At 50.2% G+C, this 20,018-nt stretch overlaps 1 protein-coding gene across 1 annotated transcript in view; it reads right to left on the bottom strand.

Annotated features, from left to right (window-relative positions):
- The window catches only part of VPS9D1 (VPS9 domain containing 1), a 41,207-nt gene that overhangs the window by 2,263 nt on the left and 18,926 nt on the right, over window positions 1–20,018 (bottom strand). Inside the window, exons 11-14 of the mRNA XM_088449424.1 lie at window positions 19,433–19,562; window positions 18,794–18,984; window positions 17,608–17,674; window positions 14,817–14,921 (exon numbers count right to left, since the gene is read on the bottom strand). Coding sequence (XP_088305550.1) covers window positions 14,817–14,921; window positions 17,608–17,674; window positions 18,794–18,984; window positions 19,433–19,562 — 493 coding nt within the window. The remainder of the gene's footprint in view (window positions 1–14,816; window positions 14,922–17,607; window positions 17,675–18,793; window positions 18,985–19,432; window positions 19,563–20,018) is intronic.

Raw genomic sequence — 20,018 nt, 5'->3', positions numbered from 1 at the left:
AAATCTCAGACCACCAATAAGGAGTCCGATTTCCGTAAGGAACCTGAGCGGATCACATAAATCCACAGAGGCCGGACTACAATCAATGAGCCCACCCCAGTCGAGAGGACTGGGGACTGAATGGCCGTACCATAAGTTCCAGAATAATATGGAACCTAAAAATCACTAAGAAAAAACACAGGGTGAGAGCAACTCACACCCTGACATGATGCCCTCCAGAAGATGGAGCCACATGAGAACGCTCCCAATTCCGACACTCTGAGAGAAAGAAAGAGAGCCAAAGCAATAGACCATGTAATGGCTATCAAAACCAGCGGTTCCATGGACTGTCCCCGGAGGGAACGAAGAAACACTACTAACTCCCAAGGAGTCCCTAGGGAGGACAAATGGAGGCATAATCCAGAAAACACTCCAAAGGATGAACTGGATACCAGAGCGGAGCAATTCCATATCTTAATCATACTGACAGTGTAGAGATCCGCACTGACAGGAAGGCCAGGCCGAGGGTGCAACCCAAGCCAGCCGGAAGGAATGCCAGAATATCAGGAAATCCTGGACACCGGAGGATTGTACCGACAGGTACAATACCATAAGAATTATGGCTGCCACAGTTTGTGGTAGGTCCCAGCAAAAGCTGATCCATGTGCTCTAATCATTCCAACGATGACAAAGCCATTGAAGCCGTAAGACCACTATAGGGACGCAGTCAAAGACAAACGACCCAGGTCCAAGGCAAAACCAAGGACCCTGAGATAATAGGTCCGGGCAGTGAAGCATCAGGAATGGAGTATCGATGGAGAGACTCCGAAAATCCAAGTACCCCTGACATCTGGGGCAATCAGGAGCCACCATCAGGAAAGCATCTCCGTCACGATTGACAACTTCCCTCGAGGAAGAATGGAGACCGGAGAACACAGGTACTCAAATTGGAAGAACCACTTCACCGACAAAGAGTCACTGAAGGTTGCTTCAGAATCCCCAGAGTTGGACTGTAACACCATAGTGTGATAAAGTCAGAAGGCCAGGAGGGTCACCTCAGGGGGTCCCCCCCTGCTCACCAGGAGATGAAACCTCTCTTGGGGAAGAGACTAGTCCCCGGGATGCACGTCGTGACGGCTGAGGACTTGAAATGAACGCTGCAGAGATGGTCGGGAGGAGACCCTCGGACTATGTCCGAATGTGTGACATACCTGTCATTGCCACCCAACGAACAGTGTTGCCAAAAAGGAAGCCACTGCCCTGACCCTGTTGGACTGAACTTTTTCAGGTTCACCGGGAAACAAGAGTTATGCCAGAGTGAAGGCCCAAGACAGGCTAAAGTTCCAACAAGTTAATTGACAGGGTGGAATCGACAGACGTCCAACTGCACTGAAATGGATGCAACCCCGACACTGTCCTTAGCAAAGAATACCCTGGACGAGATGACCATAGCCACCCGGAAAGGGACAGACTTGCCTCCGGAGAGAGCATCATCGTTTGAACAGTGATCCGACAGAAAAAACTTGTTCTATCTGGAGATAAGCCAATTACAGAAAGGCCTGGAATGGTACTGAGCCCATTCCACCCTTCCAAAGGCAGACACTGAATAGTGGACCATGCATCCCAGAGTGTAAAGACATATGTCGACTGCGTAGACATCCATGTACTCTAATGGAAGAGTGGAGATGCCGTCTTACGCCAGAAGAATTCTCAGATTCTGAGAATCCAGCAGGGCTCCTAGGTGAAGAATACCCAGAGAGGGATGCAGGGAGGATTTTTTCCACGTTGATTAAACGTCTGCACCCTGAAGAAGCCACGGTCATCCTGACCTGGCTGTAAAGTACCCCGGCGATCCTGCTAAGAGCAGGAGGCCGTCCAGGTACAGGAGCATTGGGATATACTGAACAGGAGAACTGTCAGAAAATCCAAAACGCTGGTAAACCCCTGTGGGGCTGAGGACAGTTCCAACAGGCAGAGCCCGAAAAATTGTAAGTGCTGTGATACAGCAAACCTCAGTCCATGCTGAGGCAAGGTCTCTGTAAGTACCCGTAGGCACACGTCCTGTATATCCAGTGATACCATCAAGTCCCCAGGTTCCAAACATAGGGACTGCCTCCTGAGCCTAGGTAGCTTTAGGAACTGGTTCAGGGAATTGAGACAGAGAATAGGCCAAAGAGGACCATTCAGCCACTGCACCAGAAAGAAAGCAGAATAACCAGTCCCTCGCTGAGAAAGTGGGGATGGCCCAATTAGCTCCGCTTACTGCAACAACTGTATAGCTTTCTGGATTTGTTTGGCCCTGTTCGGGTCTGAATAAGGGCCTGCGTACCATCACCTGGAAAGAGGCCGCCTGAGCAAAGAGAGGGCGTACCCTCCTACCCACATAGCCGCGGCAACTTGACACTAGTACCGGGCGAACTGAGAAAATCGCCATCTCCCAGTGGTAGGCCTGTCTCGTCAGGCTGAAGATATATCCGTAGGCTCAGAAGCAGGATCAGCTGGCAGTCCAGGCCTGCTTGGTACTGGATATGTCGGCCCTCGTAGAGGCCGACAGTCTATGAAGAAACAGACCTGTAGGCTGACCCAGAGGACAAAAAGACTGAACAGACAGTCTGAGGCCTTGTAGTGGGCATGGCTGAAGGCGGTAAACTTGTACTGCCAATGTTACTACAATCCTTTCAAGGTCAGGACCGAACAAGATCTACCCTATAGATGGTATCTGCACCTCTGCATTCCCAGAGCGCAGCCATAGGGTATTACGGAGGATACAGTCGCAGCCGGAACTCTGAAAGTTAGGAGACTGATATCCAATATAGGCATTTCCACCTATGACAACTGCATATATTACGTGAGCGACCAAATACATTTGAACCCCAGACGTGTTGGAGGGGAAAAACATTACAAATGCATCAGCTCAGTATGCAATAGTATTAACCAACCATGCTATAACCATGGTAGGATGGGTCACAAGCCCTGAAAGCAAGTATACTGATTTCAGGCAGAGTTACCCCCCACGGATCCGAAGAATCCGACCACGCAGGAATGGGAGGTGTCAACGTCTGTAATCAGACGAGTAACACGCCCATCCACCCCAGGAGGGACTCGTGATGACCTTCAGGGAAATTGGGACAGGAGGCCAAACACTTTGCAATACCTCGTATCTGGCAACAGCCAGAGTCCCGCCATGCGATCCACCCGCTAGTCAGCAACAGAGAACCCCAAGGCACGCAAGACTGAGGGTGTATGATACAGGTGCAGGTCAACATTCACTCTAACCAGAATGGACCTGCTACCAGCCCCAAAGCAGGGATAATAATACCTGAAATAGGCTTCCCCCCGTGTAAGAGGGAAAGAGCCCAAAACAGTATCCAGTTCATGGCAGAGCCAACTGGGAAGTAACCACAGGGCGTCAACCATGCCACTTTGCGTGTCGTAGAAAACGACATCCACCCAGGGTGGCCGTGGGAATCCCTGTAAGGGGAATGACAGACTATGGTGGCACCAGGGGGAATTCATATACTGCGAAAAAAACCCTGTAGGGAGCGGTAGTCTGTGTCACAGGGGAAGAGTGCAAGAAACTGCGAGATACCCTGAGATGAAAAAGGGCAGCATGGTGAAGTAACCCCAACTGAGGTACAACAATGGGGCCCCGCCCGGCGATCCGCAATTGAGAGGATCCCGAGAAAACAAACCGCCCAAGGGGGTCGTGAAAGGGGCCGGCACCAGATGACGCCACACACAGAACCCTTTATGAAACAAATCCTCCGCACTAACACCTGCAGCACATGACTTGCAGGATAGTAAAAAAAAATGGGTGTAGTATAACACTCTATCTCCTGGTCAGACATATCTGACCAATCTTGCGGAAATATCAAGCAGCGCTATACTGGTCCTGACTGATGCCAAAATTAGCCGCAGGGACCCATTTTCAGCGTATGCAACACACAGTTCCATCTAAAATGTGGCAACGTGCAGCACGCAACAGTATGTGACAAACCTCACAAATATTAACGAGTATATAAATGTGAGGTCTCAGAACCACCCTAAGTACAGCTGTATTAGGGAAGATAAAGAAAAGGGATAGATATATACTGACAGGTGAGAGAATTAAGTACAGACAGTCAGCACTAGCATAAGTCACATACAATGCAGATATATATAGATATATACACACATAAGCATGACATACAATATACTGCATTATGTCACTGCATTCAACTTACCCAGATTCAGTGTCTGGGAAGGCTACAGCGCTGTGTACACTGACCTGATGGTGAGGTACGCAGGGGGACAGGACCAACTGCCATCTCCAGAGATTTCTGCTGCACCACAAGAAAATGGCCGCTGGAGACCTCAGAAGAAGCGTGGTCCGCGGAGGAAGCAGCTCAGCGACGCCAGACTATACATACTGAAAGGCGCGCTGAGCTGAGGGGAGGAGCCGCTGTAACAGGGAAAGCTTCCTCCCCTGGTTGGCTATTAACCCCCCGGGACGCCGGCTCCCAGCACCGATCAGTAAGTCCCTGGTGGTCTAGTGGACACACGGGGTATGGGGGGCCCGCCGCCACTGCCGGCGCCTCCGGTCTGTCCCCAGACCTTACCTGCTCCCCGTGGATCCGGCAGCAGTCCTGGGCGCCCGCAGAGTCCGGCTAGTACAGACTCTGGGGTCCCGCTGAGATCCCCAGATCTGTACTGGCGTCTCAGCGCCGGCGGGGTGACGGAGCGGCAGCTTAGACGTCCTATGGACAGTCCGACGCTGCCGCTCTAAAAGTCCAAAGTAAAAATAAAAAACTCTGTTCTTACAAAAAAATATAAAGCTTAGGGGCTGTTAATCAGCTCCCCACTGCACTAAACGGTGACCCAACTCCGGCCGGGCACCAACTTAAACTGAGGTGCCTCTGGCTTGGGGGGAGGGGTTATAGGGAGAGTGGACCCAAGTACATCCTGGGAGCTAAAAGCTTTAACTGCGTGGTGCCCGGATTTGGTTCCCAACCTATACCCCAAGGTCAACCCTGTGGACCCCCTATGGACCCTGAAGTAGAAACCTAAGTTTCCCAGGGGGGGGTGCCTAACCCTAACCTCCCACCGGGGGTGCCTAACCCTAACCCTCCCTTCCCCTAGCCTAACCCTCCCGGGGGTGTGCCGAGCCCTAAACCTAACCCTCCCCCCCGCGGCTGCCCACGCCCGGCTTACCTTCGTTTGGTATGACGGGCGTCGGTCTTCCGGCATACCGTCGAGTTTTCAACGCCTGTCATTAGTACCACGCCGGGATTACATTATCTTGAACCCGGTGGTCGGGATTTAGCCCGTCGGCTTCCGGACTACATCCCAGTTTGCCACATTCTGTGCTGTCCTATTAATATTAGAACGTAATGACAGATCCGGTAGCGCAGTACAATACTGAGTTACGCTGGAAGACGCAGACCAGTAGTGGGTCCTACGTGTGAACGCTGCGGAGGAAATCTATATTTTGTTCCTTCACTAATAAATCCATTGGCCAGGACTTCAGTTCCTGCATTTCTGAGTATTACCGCAAGTTTGGTCCTGTGAATGTAACTTCCCATTAGATTCTCTTTACAGCTCCATAAAAAGCAGATTTATTGTGAGAGGGAGCGAGCGGCAAAACCTGAAAAGGGCAGAGGTGTTCCGCGCCACCAAGGATTACGTACGATTATCATCAGCAGCTCGTATATATTTTCCTATGGGGCAATAATCTTCCACTCTGCTTTGTACAGATCTGCTGTCAATCCTGGTCAAAGTCAGGGTTTGGGGTGTACAGGGGGTGGGATGGGTAGCCCCGGTAAGCCGATGCAGCAGACAGATAGGAAGGACTGTACGATCAGCGCTCTGCAGTATTAATATCTCTGAGACAATTGGGAGAGAGGTACATAGAGGACGACACTCCAGCAGGGATGTAGTTTGGAAGCAGACGGTCTAAATCCTGACCGCCGGCTTCCAGACATTCTAATCCCGGGGTGGTACTAATGACAGGCGTCTAAATCTAGACGCCTGTCATTAACCAGACGCAGGAAGACTGACGCCCGGCATCCCGATCGAAGTGATGCCGGGTGCGGACAGCCGTTTTAGGTTTAGGGCTCCCGGGGGGATTTAGAGTTAGGCACCCCTCTGGGAGGGTTAGGGTTAGGCTAGGGGAAGGGAGGGTTAGGGTTAGGCACACCCGGGGGGAGGTTAGGGTTAGGCACCCCCCGGGAGACTTAGGTTAAGGCGGCGGGGAAGGGGGGGTTAGGTTTAGGGATCCCGGGGGGGGACTTAGGGTTAGGCACCCCTCTGGGAGGATTAGGCTAGGGGAAGGGGGGATTAGGGTTAGGCACCATCGGGGGGAGGTTAGGGTTAGGCACCCCCCTGGGGGACTTAGGTTTAGGCGGCGGGGAAGGGGGGGTTAGGTTTAGGCACTTACAGGGGGGATTAGGGTTAGGCACTTGGGAGGGGGAGGTTAGGGTTAGGCACCCCTAAGGGAGGTTTATGGGTAGAATTAGATTAGAACATACTTACCTTTTGACAATCAGGATTTTCACCCTTGCTGGGCTGCTGCTGTCAGGATTTGAACCGCTGGACGCATGTAATACCTACTACACCCCTCCAGCAAACTCCTAGTAATGGGCCATTAACCTTGGTGAAGAACCAGATTAAATTCACCAAATGGTCCCAGGCCCCACTGCTTGACTTTAAATAGTTAATTTCTTGCCCTTTAATAGTATTTATTGCGGTCTAAACATTCGGCACATGACGTTTGGGCTATGGCCAACGGACAATAAAAACAATTTGTCTATTGCAAATATAAAACTTGTCTCAACCGTTTAGTAACAGCCAATAACCACAAGCAGAGGATTAGTGGCATCACAATGAGTCTGTTATAGAGCACTTGTCTGTAATTGAAAGCAAATGTATAATAAGCTAAAAGAAAGGAGACAATTTCATGCCTGTTTTTTTTATTTTAATGAAGGAGAACAAAGAAAAGATAGAGGGGGGGATAAGGAAGAACGCTTGAGGTTCTCTTATGTCTTTTGGACCACGGCAGGAATGTAATGTTATGAGGTTTAAAGCAGCGAAAACTAGCCGGATCGTGCCTTTATCTAATTGCCCATTTTCAATCAGGCAGCAAAATCCCCGAAAAAACAAGAGATATGGTAAGAACTTACCTTTGTTATCTCTGTTTCTACGAAGTCCATAGGGTCCACAGGGTTGACCTTGGGGTATAGGTTGGGAACCAAATCCGGGCACCACGCAGTTAAAGCTTTTAGCTCCCAGGATGCACTTGGGTCCACTCTCCCTATAACCCCGCCCCCCAGCCAGAGGCACCTCAGATTGTAAGTAGCCAAAGGCCGGAGGAGGAGAGAAAAAGAGAGAGAAAACTGGAACACTCTAGAACCATACTCACAGAAAAGGAGACGGGAAGCCGGTGACCAGTAACACAGCCCATATGAAGCCAGGTGCGTCAGGGCGGGCGCCCTGTGGACCCTATGGACTTCGTAGAAACAGAGATAACAAAGGTAAGTTCTTACCATATCTCTTGTTTTCTACTTCAGGGTCCATAGGGGGTCCACAGGGTTGACCTTGGGGATGTCCCAAAGCAGTTCAACCAAGGGTGGGGACGCTCCTGTGCTGAGAGGAGAATCCGTCGCCAAAAAGGAAGCATCCTGAGAGGCAAAGGAAACCAATGCCTAGAACCTTAAAAAGGTATGGACAGAAGACCACGTGGACACCTAGTAAGGCAAAACAGCCGAGGCGCCACGACGAGCCGCCCACGAGGGTTACACGGCCCGAGAAAAAAACAAGCCTCAACGACAGAAATGCCCACCCATGGGTAGGCCCCTGAGGAAGACATACGAGGCCATCCAGTCAACATTTCATTATAGGCCGGCCATCGTTTCCTGTTAAAACCAGAAACCGCAGACCACCAATAAGGAGTCCGCTTACCATAAGGAACTTGAACGGATCACATAAAGCCAAAGAGGCCGGACCACAGTCCATGAGGCCACAACAGCCGAGAGGACTGGGAACTGAATGGCCATACCATAAGTTCCAGAATAATATGGAACCTAAAAACCACTTTAAGAAGAAACACAGGGCGAGAGCAACTCACACCCTGACATGATGCCCTCCAGAAGAGGGAGCCACATGAGAACGCTCCCCATTCAGACACTCTCCTGGTTGATTTAAACACCCTGAGAGAGAGAGAGAGAGAGAGAGCTTAAACAATAGACCATGTAATGGCTATCACAACCAGCGGTTCCATTGACTGTCCCCGGAGGGAACAAAGAACCACTACTAACTCCCCAGGAGTCCCTAGGGAGGATAAGTGGAGACATAATCCAGAAAACACTCCAAAGGATGAACTGGATACCAGAGCGGAGCAATTCCATATCTTAACCATACCGACAGTGTAGAGATCTGCACTGTCAGGAAGGCCAGGCCAAGGGTGAAACCCAAGCCAGCTGGAAGGAATGCCAGAATATCTGGAAATCCTGGACACCGGAGGATCGTATCGACAGGTACGATACCATAAGAATTATGTATGCCACAGTCCGTGGCAGATCCCAGCAAAGTCTGGCCTATCTGCTCTAAACATCTCAATGAAGACAGAGCCAGGGAAGCCCGAGGACCACAGTAGGGGCGCAGTTAAAGACAAGCGATCCAGATCCAGGGAAAAACAAGGACCCTGAGACAACAGGTCCAGATAGTGAAGCAGTAGGAACGGAGCATCGAGGAGGAGACTCCGAAAATCTTAGTACCAGTGATGTCTGGGACGACCTGGAGCCCCCAGAAGGAAAGCCCCTCCGTCTCGAATTAAACTTCCGAAGACCTCGAGGAAGAAGGGAGACCGGAGGACACAGGTACACAAAGTGGAAGGACCACTTCACTGACAAAGAGTCACTGAAGGTAGCTTCAGTACTCCTAGAGCTGGACTGTAACACCGGTAATGTGTGATCGAGTCAGAAGGCCACGGGGATCAATCCCCTCAGGGAGGCCCCCTCTGCTCACCAGGAGTTGAAACCTCTCTTGGAGAAGAGACTAGTCCCCGGGATGCACGCCGTGACGGCTGAGGAAGCCCGCTTCCCAATGGAGAGCTCCGGGAATAAACACCGCAGAGTTGGCCAGGAGAAGACCCTTGGACTATGTCAGAATGGGTGACATTCCTAACATTGCCACCCAACTACCAGTGTTGCCTAGATGGAAGCCACTGTTGTGACACTGTCGGACTGAACCTATTCAGGTTAACCGTGACAAATGGGTTAGGCCAGAGTGAAAGTCCAAGACAGCTTAAAGTATCAACAAGGTAAGTGGCAGGGCAGAAGCGACAGACGTCCAACTGCCCCGAAATGAATGCGGACCAGACACTGTCTTTAGCAAAGAACACCCTGGACGAGATGGCCATAGCCACCCGGACAGAGACCAACTCGCCTCCGTAGAAAGTATCATCGTTCGAACAGTGATCCGATGGAAAAAACTCGATCCATCTGGAGGGGAGTCAATTATGGCAAGGCCTGGAATGGAACTGAGCACATTCCACCCTACCAAAAGGTAGACACTCTGGTAGACCGCGCATCACAAAGAGTAATGACATATGTCGACTGCGTAGATATCCGCACCCTCGAAGTTGAAGAGTGGAGATCTTGTCTTACGCCAGAAAAATTCTCAGATTCTGAGAATCCAGCAGTGCTCCCAGATGAAGAAAACCCTGTGAGGGATGCAGGGAGGACTTTTCTGTGACGAGAAGAAGCCCCGGTTATCCTGACCTGGCGGTAAAGTACCTTGGTGATCCTGCTAAAAGTAGGAGACCGTCCAGAGAAAGGAGCATTCGGATACACTGAACAGGTGAACTGTCAGAAAATCCATAAAGCTGGTAAACCCCGGTGGAGTTGAGGACAGCCCCAAAAGGCAGAGCCCGAAACTTACAAGTGTTGCTGTGGCACAGCAAACCTGAACCCATGCTGATGAGAGGGCTCTGTATGTACCCGTAGGTACGTATCCTGAATACTCGGATATACCATAAAATCCCCAGGTTCCAAACATCGGATGATGGAGCATGGACGATTCCACCTGAGTCAAGGCACCGTTGGAATCTGATTCAGGGATTTGAGACAGAGTATAGGCAAAGGAGGACCAGTCGGTCACCGCCCCAAAAAGAAAGTAGAACAACCAGTCCCTCACTGAGATAGTGAGGTTGGCCGAAATAGCTCTGCTTACCACAAAGACTGTATAGCTTTCTGGGATTGTAAGGCCCTGATCAGTTCTGAAGAAGGGCCCGTGTACCAATGCCTGTGAGGAGGCTGCATGAGCAATGAGAGGCCGTTGAGAATCAGTACCTCACTCTGGAAATTCCCCAGATGTAGACCTGTCCCGTCAGGCTGAGGGTATATCCTCAGGTGTAGAAACAGGGTTGTCCGGAAGTCCAGGACTGCTCGGTACTGGATATGGTGGCCCCCGTGGAGGCCGACAGCCTAGGAAAAAACAGGCCTTTAGGCTGACCCTGAGGACAAAAAGACTTAACAGAGTTAGTCCGAATGTAGTGGGAGTAGCTAAAGACGGTATCTCCCCATTAGTGATACTGCCAATGATGCAACGATCTTGTCAAGGTCAGGACCAAACAAGAACTTCCCCCTGGAAGGAGTGTGCACCTCTGCTTTCCCATAACGCAGCCATAGGGTACTGCGGCGGATACAGATGCCGCCGAAACCCTGAAAGTTAGAAGACCGGCATCCCATGAGGTAATCCCACATATGACCACTGCATATTTTGTGAGCGGCAAAAAGATATTTGAACCTCAGACGTGTTGGAGGGGAAAAACGTCACAAAAGCATCACCATGCGATGGCCATGGTAGGACGGGCAACAGGCCCTGAAAACGAGTACATTGATTTCAGGCAAAGTTACCACCTACGGATCCGTAAAATCCGTCCAGGCCGGGATGGGAGGCGTATTAATGCCTGTAACCCGATGATTAACATACAAATCCATCCCAGAAGGGGATTTCCATTACTTGTGAGGACCCTCAGGGAATGGGAAACAGGAGGCCTTTGTGACTCCTCGTATCTGGGGACAGCCAGACTCCCGCTATGAGATCCACCCGCTGGGCAGAAAACGGGAGATGTATGATACAGGTGCAGGATCGACATTCTCTATATCCAGAATGAGCCTGGCTACCAGCCCCAAAGCAGGGATAATAATACTTGAGATCGGCTCCCCCCCATGTGAGAGGGAAAGAGCCGAATATACCATCCAGTTCACGGCAGAGCCACTGGTCAGTAACCACAGGGCGTATATCACGCCAATTAGTATTTCGTATAAAACGACATCCACCAGGGTGGCCGTTGTGGTAATCCCTGCAAGGGGAATGACAGACCGATGTGGTATCGGAGGTAATTCATGTACTGTGAAAAACCCCGGCAGGGAGCGATAGTCTGTGACACAGGGGTAAATTGCAAGAAATTGCGAGATACCCCGAGTTCAAAAGGGCAGTATGGTGAAGTAACTCCAAGCGAGTGACGACAATGGGGCCCGCCCGGCGATCCTCAAAGGAGAGGATCCTGAGAAACAACGCCCTTTAAGGGGGTCGTGCAAGGGGCCCGGCACCAGATGGTGCCGCATACGTAAACCTTTCTGAGTTAAAATCCTCCGCACTAATTCCTGCAGGCTATGACTTGCAGGATAGCAATAATGGGTGCAGTATCGTGTGCAATCTCCTGGTCAGATATATCTGACTATCTTGACGGAAATATTAAGCAGCGCCATACCGGTCCTGACTGACGCTAAGATTAGCTGCAGGAACCCATTATCAGCGTACGCAACTCACAGTTCCATCTAAAATATGGCAACGTGCAGCACGCAACAGTATGTGACAAACCTCACAGATATTAACAAATATATATATGTGAGGTCTCAGAACCACCCCAGGTACACCTGTATTAGGGCAGATAAAGAAAAGGGATAGATATACACTGACAGGTGAGAGAAAAAGCAGACAGTCAGCACTAGCATAAGTCACATACAATGCAGAAAAATATATATATACATACATAAGCATGACATATAATATACTGCACAATGTCGCTACATTCAACTGCCCAGATTCAGTGTCTGGGAAGGCTATAGCGCTGTGTACACTCACCCAAAATGGCCAGGTACGCAGGGGGACTGGGCTCACTGACATCCTAAGAGTTCTGCAGCACCACAGAGAGAAAATGGCCGCTGGAGACCTCAGAAGAAGCGTGGCCCGCGGAGGAAGCAGCTCAGCGATGCCAGACTGTATTATTGAAAGGCGCGCTGAGCTGAGGGGAGGAGCCGCTAGACAGGGAAGGCTTCCTCCCCTGGCTAGCAATTAACCCCCCGGGATGCCGGCTCCCGCTGCCGCTATAATCCCTGGTGGGCTGTGGACACGCGGGGTATGCCTCCATGGAGGGGGAGCCCGCCGCCACCGCTAGCGCCTCCGGTCTGTCCCCAGAGACCGGAGGCATAAGGCTGCATGTACACGCGGGTCACCGCAAGCGGTGACCACGCGACTTACCTGTCCCCGTCGATCCGGCAGCAGCCCAGGGATTCCTCCAGAGCCCGGCTAGTACAGACTCTGGGGTCCCGCTGCGATCCCCAGATCTGTACTGGCGTCGCAGCGCCGGCGGGGTGTAGGAGCGGCAGCTCAGACGTCCATTGGACAGTCTGATGCTGCCGCTCTGAAGAGTAGTAAAAAAAAAATAATAAAATAAAACTCTTTTAAGCTTAGGGGCTGCTAAGCAGCCCCCCTGCAGTAACGGTGACCCGACTCCGGCCGGGCACCAACTTAAACTGAGGTGCCTCTGGCTGGGGGGCGGGGTTATAGGGAGAGTGGACCCAAGTGCATCCTGGGAGCTAAAAGCTTTAACTGCGTGGTGCCCGGATTTGGTTCCCAACCTATACCCCAAGGTCAACCCTGTGGACCCCCTATGGACCCTGAAGTAGAAACAGGGATTTCTAAGGACTCGTACCCGATTATTTCCCCCCATATTGAAAGAATGTTATAGGTTCCACATGTGCTTCCTCAATATGTGGTTATGGGGATGAAGAGTTGAGGCGGCAAACTATTAAAGGGAGGTGCAGACGCCCCAGGTTTATAGAAAGAAGCAGCGCTAACAGGACTGGCGGGTAACAATTACCCTGGATGATAAATACCAGAGAGGTCTAATAATGCTCCAGGAACTAATGGGAAGAGAATCGCGGCTCACCAACTAATGTCTATAGGGGAATAGCTCTAGCTAAGGTAAGCTTCATTAGACGTATAATGCAAGAGGAATCAGTATGCAAGGTGGTAGTAATGCAGGATAGTAAATATTAAGAAAATAAAGCATTAAGACAATAGAACAATGAGAAGTATTATAAGGGACAGACCAGCAAACCTACAGCACTATTTCAAAAACAACTGAAATCTTTTGTGAAGTTCCTCTGGAAAAAATACAATTTGCTGAGCAGTCACTAAACTAAAATCCATCATACACTTAAGGTGGGTACACACTATACAGCTATATCTGCAGATGATGGTCATTCATACACACTGACCGGCCATCATCTGTGTCTTGCTGAGGGTCCTGGCGGGCGGGGGCGTGTCCCACTCCCCCCCTCATGGCTGCCGCTGTGTGTGTACGGGCAGGTACTGACATATCGCAGGTACACACTGGTACATCAATTGATCGGCCAATGAATCTGTCAGTGTGTACCCAGCTTAAATGAGCCTCCAGGGCATCCAATAATTCCTGGATTGGGTTTTACCAGGGCCGAAACTAGGATTTTTGTCACCAGGGCAAGGCCATAATTTGGCATCAATTCCCCCCCCCCCCCCCCCCCCAAGAAAAAACAACAACAAAGAGGACAAAAAGGGTGTGTGGTTTCATGACATATTAATGCCCCTTACAACACATTATACCACACAGTAATGCCCCTTACAACACATTATGCCACACAGTAATGCCCCTTACACATTATGCCACAGTAAGGCCCCCCAGAACAGACAAATGTAACACACTGGATTGGGTGCGCAATAAGAACTATTAAAAAACTGACTTTCACATTACTTGGACATCTCCCAATAAGCCAGCTCCCTTCTCTTATCTGCCGGGGTTACAAGGTGGGCGAGCTTAGGGCGGCGCAGGACGGGGCTGCCAAATGCCGGAGAGTGGCGTCGGTTGCGAACCAATCGGAGCTCGTGGACTGAAAACCGCTGCCGGTCCGTGAGCTCTGATTGGCCCGCGTCTGGCGCCACATTAGACTGACAGCGGCGCTGTGTCTCTAAGGGCTGGGCTGCAGCCGGCTGCCTGAAGGTCCCAGCGTGCGGCTCCAAACCCACATGTGCAGCTACTTGGCAACACACACACAACCCCCCACCCCACCTTGTCAGCCTCTCCATGGCGCCCCTTCAGTCCGGCGCCCAAGGCACATGCCCCCTTTGAGTCGACCATTTATGTGTCTACCATTCCCTGCCGACTTACATCTATGCCAACCTTTTGTGTGTCTACCATTCCCATGTCGACCTTTTGCACTTGCCGACCTACATCTATGCCAACCTTTTGTGTGTCGATCTTGGGTACATGGAATGATTCACAACCAAATAGAGATCAGATATTAAGACGGGTCAGGGAAATGGGAGTCTGTGCAACTAGCTCAGGACAACAAAGGTCAGACAATAAAGCTGTCACAACAGCGGACATGTCGCACAGCTTGCTATGCGCTAATGACATCACGCTTATTACTTACTGGTAGTACAGAATCAGTAACAAATAACCTGTCACACTAACAAACATATAAAAGCCGGAGAGAGAAGAGATGAGGCAGGTAGTAATAGTAGTAGGGACTCACCCCTCATGTATAAACTCCTCCAGCGCGGCACACTCAGACAGCAAATGGGACATGCGGCTTCTCAGCACTACAAATGCCAGGATGGGCAATAGGTCATCCGCTCCACTGGAAAAGGTCATAGGTTAAATGTCACAGCTTAGAACCAGTTTAATGACTTATACATAAGACAATGCTCAGTGCATGATGGGTCAGAAAGTAAGATTGACAAATTTAAAGTGGTCTCCTTTGTGTTACTATTGGATGTTGATAGCTGGAAATAGAGCCAATTATAATCGTGTACACGACTGAGTGCCCGAAAGTTTCCCTAAATTGAACACTGTGCAGTTTCCGGTTGATCCTGAAAGAGCCACTGCAGGGGGCAAGATGAGATCATTGCTACCTGAAACACATATTACAAAAGTAAGTGCCCTGTTTAGTTCTGTTGTTTATGATTTGTGCTTGTTGTGGCTATGCCCTCACCACATGTGCCCCGCTGGATGGCATCGCTATGTATGTGTGCGCATGGAGGCGGGTGGAGAGAAGGGCTTATGGGGAGTCGTATTGGGCACAGGGAGATGCGGAGAGGTTCTTTTGTGTCTGTGTTTGGGGTCACGACATGTCTGCCTTGCTGTGGAGGAGGGACGGGACACACACAGCTCTGATGCTCAGGTGGGGAGGGGGCTGGATTATGGAGAGGTCCTCGTGTCTGAGAACAGAGAGGCTACATCAGGAATTAGGTCTTCAATGTTTCTGGGGATAAAGCACATAACAGTGTCCTGTGTGTCTGGGGTCACCACCCCAAAGCTATGTCCTGCTGTCTGGGGTCACTGAGGGGCTGCTCGCGATGCTGATGTGTCTGGATGTTCGGGTCTTCCAGTCTCATTATGAGCTGACAGTTGCCCTCAGCGACAGAGGCTGCTGTCTGCGTTTACCCCTCCCACCGCGAGGGACTTGTCTGTGTTCCTCTGTGTTACCACAGTCCTATGCTATCACGTGTTGTGTCTGCAGCTTCTGGCTGCTCCTAACCATCCCGGCCCCCCTCCTCCCGCTCACTGTATGTAACCCTGCTCATCAGCTCTCCTGCTCCATTCTTCTCTAGGCACTCTCTCCATGGCCAATATCGGTCTGGCCAATACATCAGTATATTTCTATTCTCCATGTACATTTGAGCGCTCTCTTTTTCTCTATTCCCTAGCTTCTATGGACTGTCCTAGAAGTGCCTGCAGCTCCCATACTAGAGCCTCCCGCTCACATCAGCCTGACTGCTCTCTCCTGCTGACTCATTCACTTCTCTCACTTCCACTCCAGGTCCTATCTATAATGCCAAGTGTCCTATACATCAAAAATATCCTGCAACTGTGGAACTACACAACTCAGCATGGCCGGCCACAGTTTCGCTATTAGGGCATGCTAAACCTCTGGCAGGGCATGCTGGGATGTGTAGTTCTGCAGCAACTGGAAGGCTACATGTTGAATACCCCCTTCTTATATCACCAGCCAGCTGCTGTTACTCTTCAGCCACCTCTGCTCTGTAACTATTTAACCTCTTCTAGACCCAATCTCCCACTCTGATCGCACTCTCTGCCCTATACCAAGTCCTATTTAGTAGCTCAAAGCCGTGATCACCAACTTTACTCTTCCTCTCCCGAGTCTGCCTCACTGACGACTCCCTTCCTGGTCTGACGACTCAGAAATGACCAAGGATCTGAGACTATAGCCTCAATCTTATAGAGTCCACTGTGCCCTGCACAACACAACCTTTCCCTCTCTCCTTTATCTAGTGCACAACACTACTAATCCTGCTCTGTGTCCTCCCCTTTCCCTGCAATGTAAGGATGTATATCTGACAGCTGATCAGGAAGAGATATAAGCCCACATAGATTCTCTTTAGAGAGACGGATTTGCGCAGGGCCGTCTATCCTAGGCGGATAATAGAACGGGCTGATGGAAAGTAGAACATCCTCCACCGTCCCCCTTTCCCTGCTCTGTAATCTGCCTTAATAAACCCCTTTTACTCCCCCTCCCCATAGCGATCAGAGATCTGCACATCGGCTTTTAGCTCTCCTCCGTTCAGCATAAAGGGAACACAGTAGAAGAGGAATGACAGAAGAGGAATGACAGAAGAGGAATGACAGCCCGTTTGCACAGACCCTTATATGATTTTATTTATGTAAACTAGGAGCTGCCTGTAATTATTATTTCCCTCTTTCCCGTTTATATTGCTCCCCATCGGAAAGTTTTACACCCTCAGGAAACTTTGTGCTTCTGACCCCTCATTCATAAAGACTGACCTGCGGATTCCTTATAAGCTCACCCCAAATTCCCCGACCCCTCTGTTTATTTCTTCCTTTGCTAGTAAACTGCCGTGCCCTCTCCCCCCCACTACCTCACTGGCTGCTCCCTTCCCCTGCCCATTCCTTTACATGGTTCCATTTCTTCCCCATCTTTTGTCTCTCTGTGCTAATTGGAGCAGACAGCCGCTGTGCTTGGGAGCTGCTGCTCTGCAGAGTAACGCAGCCCCCTGTGCTCTGCAGGACGAGCCATGTTGTGCTCGAGACTGTCACATCTCATCCATCTGTAAGGATCCCTGCGGTGCCTCTTATCTGTACCCAGTAAACATCATGGACTTGGCACAACCTGTGCGCACGAGGAGGGAGAGAGAAACAGGAGAGCGAGACACAAATATACAGACACAGGACAGGTCACACAAGAGATAGGGAACGCCATGGCTGCTTCATCTCACACCGTGTGGTCCGGACGACCCTTGACATGACCTTTGCTCTTAAGCTATGCCCAAACGGCAGATACTCACATGGCAGTAGTTCCGGGAGTGGTGCTGTACTCCTCTGTGCACTCACAGATCCCTCGCAGGGTCTTCACTAACAAATACAAAAGCATGTACATATTATATCATCCCCGTCCTGCCCAGATATCCTTACTTACAGCACTACCCAATGCAAGTCTCTCCTCTAGATTGGTTGGCTTTCTGGATTTCACTGAGAGAGTATCGCTGTTATCTTTCACACATGTGGTTTATGGTTTATATACTGTATACTGCACAGTGCAGGTCTCCCTTATGGTTAGTAGCCAGTATTGGGGTAATCAGTACCTAATGGGACCAGTCCGTGAAGCTCAGTACGCAATACAGTAGACCGTGAAACTACTGAAGATGTACATTCACCTCCGAATGGGATGAATAGGAAGTTACAGTACCAATATTTTAATGCAGCCATAGATCAGTAACAGTCATCTATTAATTATACAGGTCATTAAAGTCAACTCCGTGGACTTCTTAAACTTTGGTCTACTGTTGTCATCTAGCAGTTGGGTGCTGCCCTTTGCCAGCTATGAGCCAACTGAAAGGCTAAAGGTGCCCACACACATAGCGATATTTTACGCGATCTGGCCGATTCCGATGCATTGGAACGACAGATCGTGTAAAATATGTATAAATCGTGAGGAAATCGTGAGTCCCCACTCACGATCATGATGCGATGCGCGTCCCTGCAGGTCGCACATCGCATCTTCAGATCTGCCATGCTGAAGGGCAGATCTGACAATCTCAAGTCAGGATGCCCTGGAGTAGTTAGGAGGCACGATAGATCGTATGTCACATTGGCAGCTTTTTCAGACCAAATCGTGTGCAGGACTGCCGGGGAGCTCCCGGGGAGTGTTCAGGGGGAAATCGTGTACATTGGGAACACATCGGTATGTGTGTGGGCACCTTTAAACTTCTTATTAGTAACCATCCAGCAAAAGTGGAAGTTCATCTGTGGCCTACACTCAATAGGTGAAGTCATTCTGTGGTGGGCTGCAGTTATAGCTATGAGAAGGAGACTGTAAATTCAGTACTAGTAACTGCTGACATCGCCAGGGGGCACTCCGTTGGGACACAGAGGAGGGAGCCATCTGGTACACCCTGAAGTTACCAGTTACTAGGGACCTGTGTGTAGGTGAAAGACGAGCTCACTATGAAGGGGTAAAATGTGGATCGTTACCGATGCATTCCAGCTTCCGCTGTGGAGTCCGCTGGTGGCACACTTGTTCTAGATCTTCTACTGCCGCTCTGTAGGGCTCCTTCATGTCTTGGTGGTACAGCTTCTTTGAGACCCCTACCACAGACGGCCCAGCCGTGCTGTATAACTCCATGATGTGGAGGAGGGATTCCTCCTGGGCAGACAGCACCTGCCTGAGAGAATGAGAAACGCATTAATAACTTAATATTGTTCCATATAACCTATTTAACAGCAGGGATCATTTTCATTTTTGCTATGCTCCAAATTACCATACTACACGTTATAGTGTAATATCGGCACCTCACAGTGATCTAGTCAACCAGTGATCCACCAAGGAGCTTATCGCAATGAGGGATCCACTGCTGAGAATAGGTCACGGTAATCTTTAACACCTAGCAGTGGTCTAATCAAATGCAACGGACCATCACTAATCATACTCGGAGTGGATCTACTTGTCTGCACATGGCAGTGATCCACTAGTGAGCTTCTCAGAGTGATCTACTCCCCTACACAATGCACTCAGGGCAGGAGACGCTCTCTGCCCGTCACCGTTTTCAGGCCTTTGGAAGACATGTGCCCAGTGTTCATGGAGTTTATGGGAAACCTGGCAGGGATGGTTACCTGTAGAGGGACACTAGCGCTGGCCACAGAGCTGGGAAGAAGCCTTCTTCTAAGCATTCCAGACACACGTCCTTAATGTTCGGGGTTGAAGGAAGATCCAGAGAGACCAGAAAGGAAGACAGCAGCAGTTCTGTGTATAGGGGGAAGAAGCAACAATGGGATGTAATGTAATACTATGACCAATACATCAAAGGACACAACCAGTCGTCAACATTTGGCAAGCAACACATTTAGTAAATTGCTGGTAACGCAAACAGCATTACCCCCCTAGACCGCACGTTACATAATACACATAAATGATCATTCTAAATTGATCAATTTCAAATTTATAGCATGGGAATAGCTATAGTACGGGATGTAGATAAAATGCCGACCATCGGCATGCTGGGTGATGAAATCTCTGCGCCGGAATCACAACAAGAGGAGAGATGCCGACGCCGGGATACCGACAGCCGGCATGCCTATGGTAAGTACAGTGGGAGCCCTTAGGTCTTAGCAGCGGGGGGGAAGGTTAGGTTTAGGCACGCCGGGGGGTTTAGGGTTAGGCTACGGGAGGGGGGAGGTTAGGTTAGGGTTAGGCTATGGA

This window comes from Taudactylus pleione, unplaced genomic scaffold (genome assembly GCF_031769625.1).
Source record: "Taudactylus pleione unplaced genomic scaffold, aTauple2 ptg000484l, whole genome shotgun sequence".
Taxonomy (NCBI): Eukaryota; Metazoa; Chordata; class Amphibia; order Anura; family Myobatrachidae; genus Taudactylus; species Taudactylus pleione.
The sequence above is the reverse complement of the archived record's forward strand: the minus strand, read 5'-3'. Positions and strand labels throughout refer to the sequence as shown.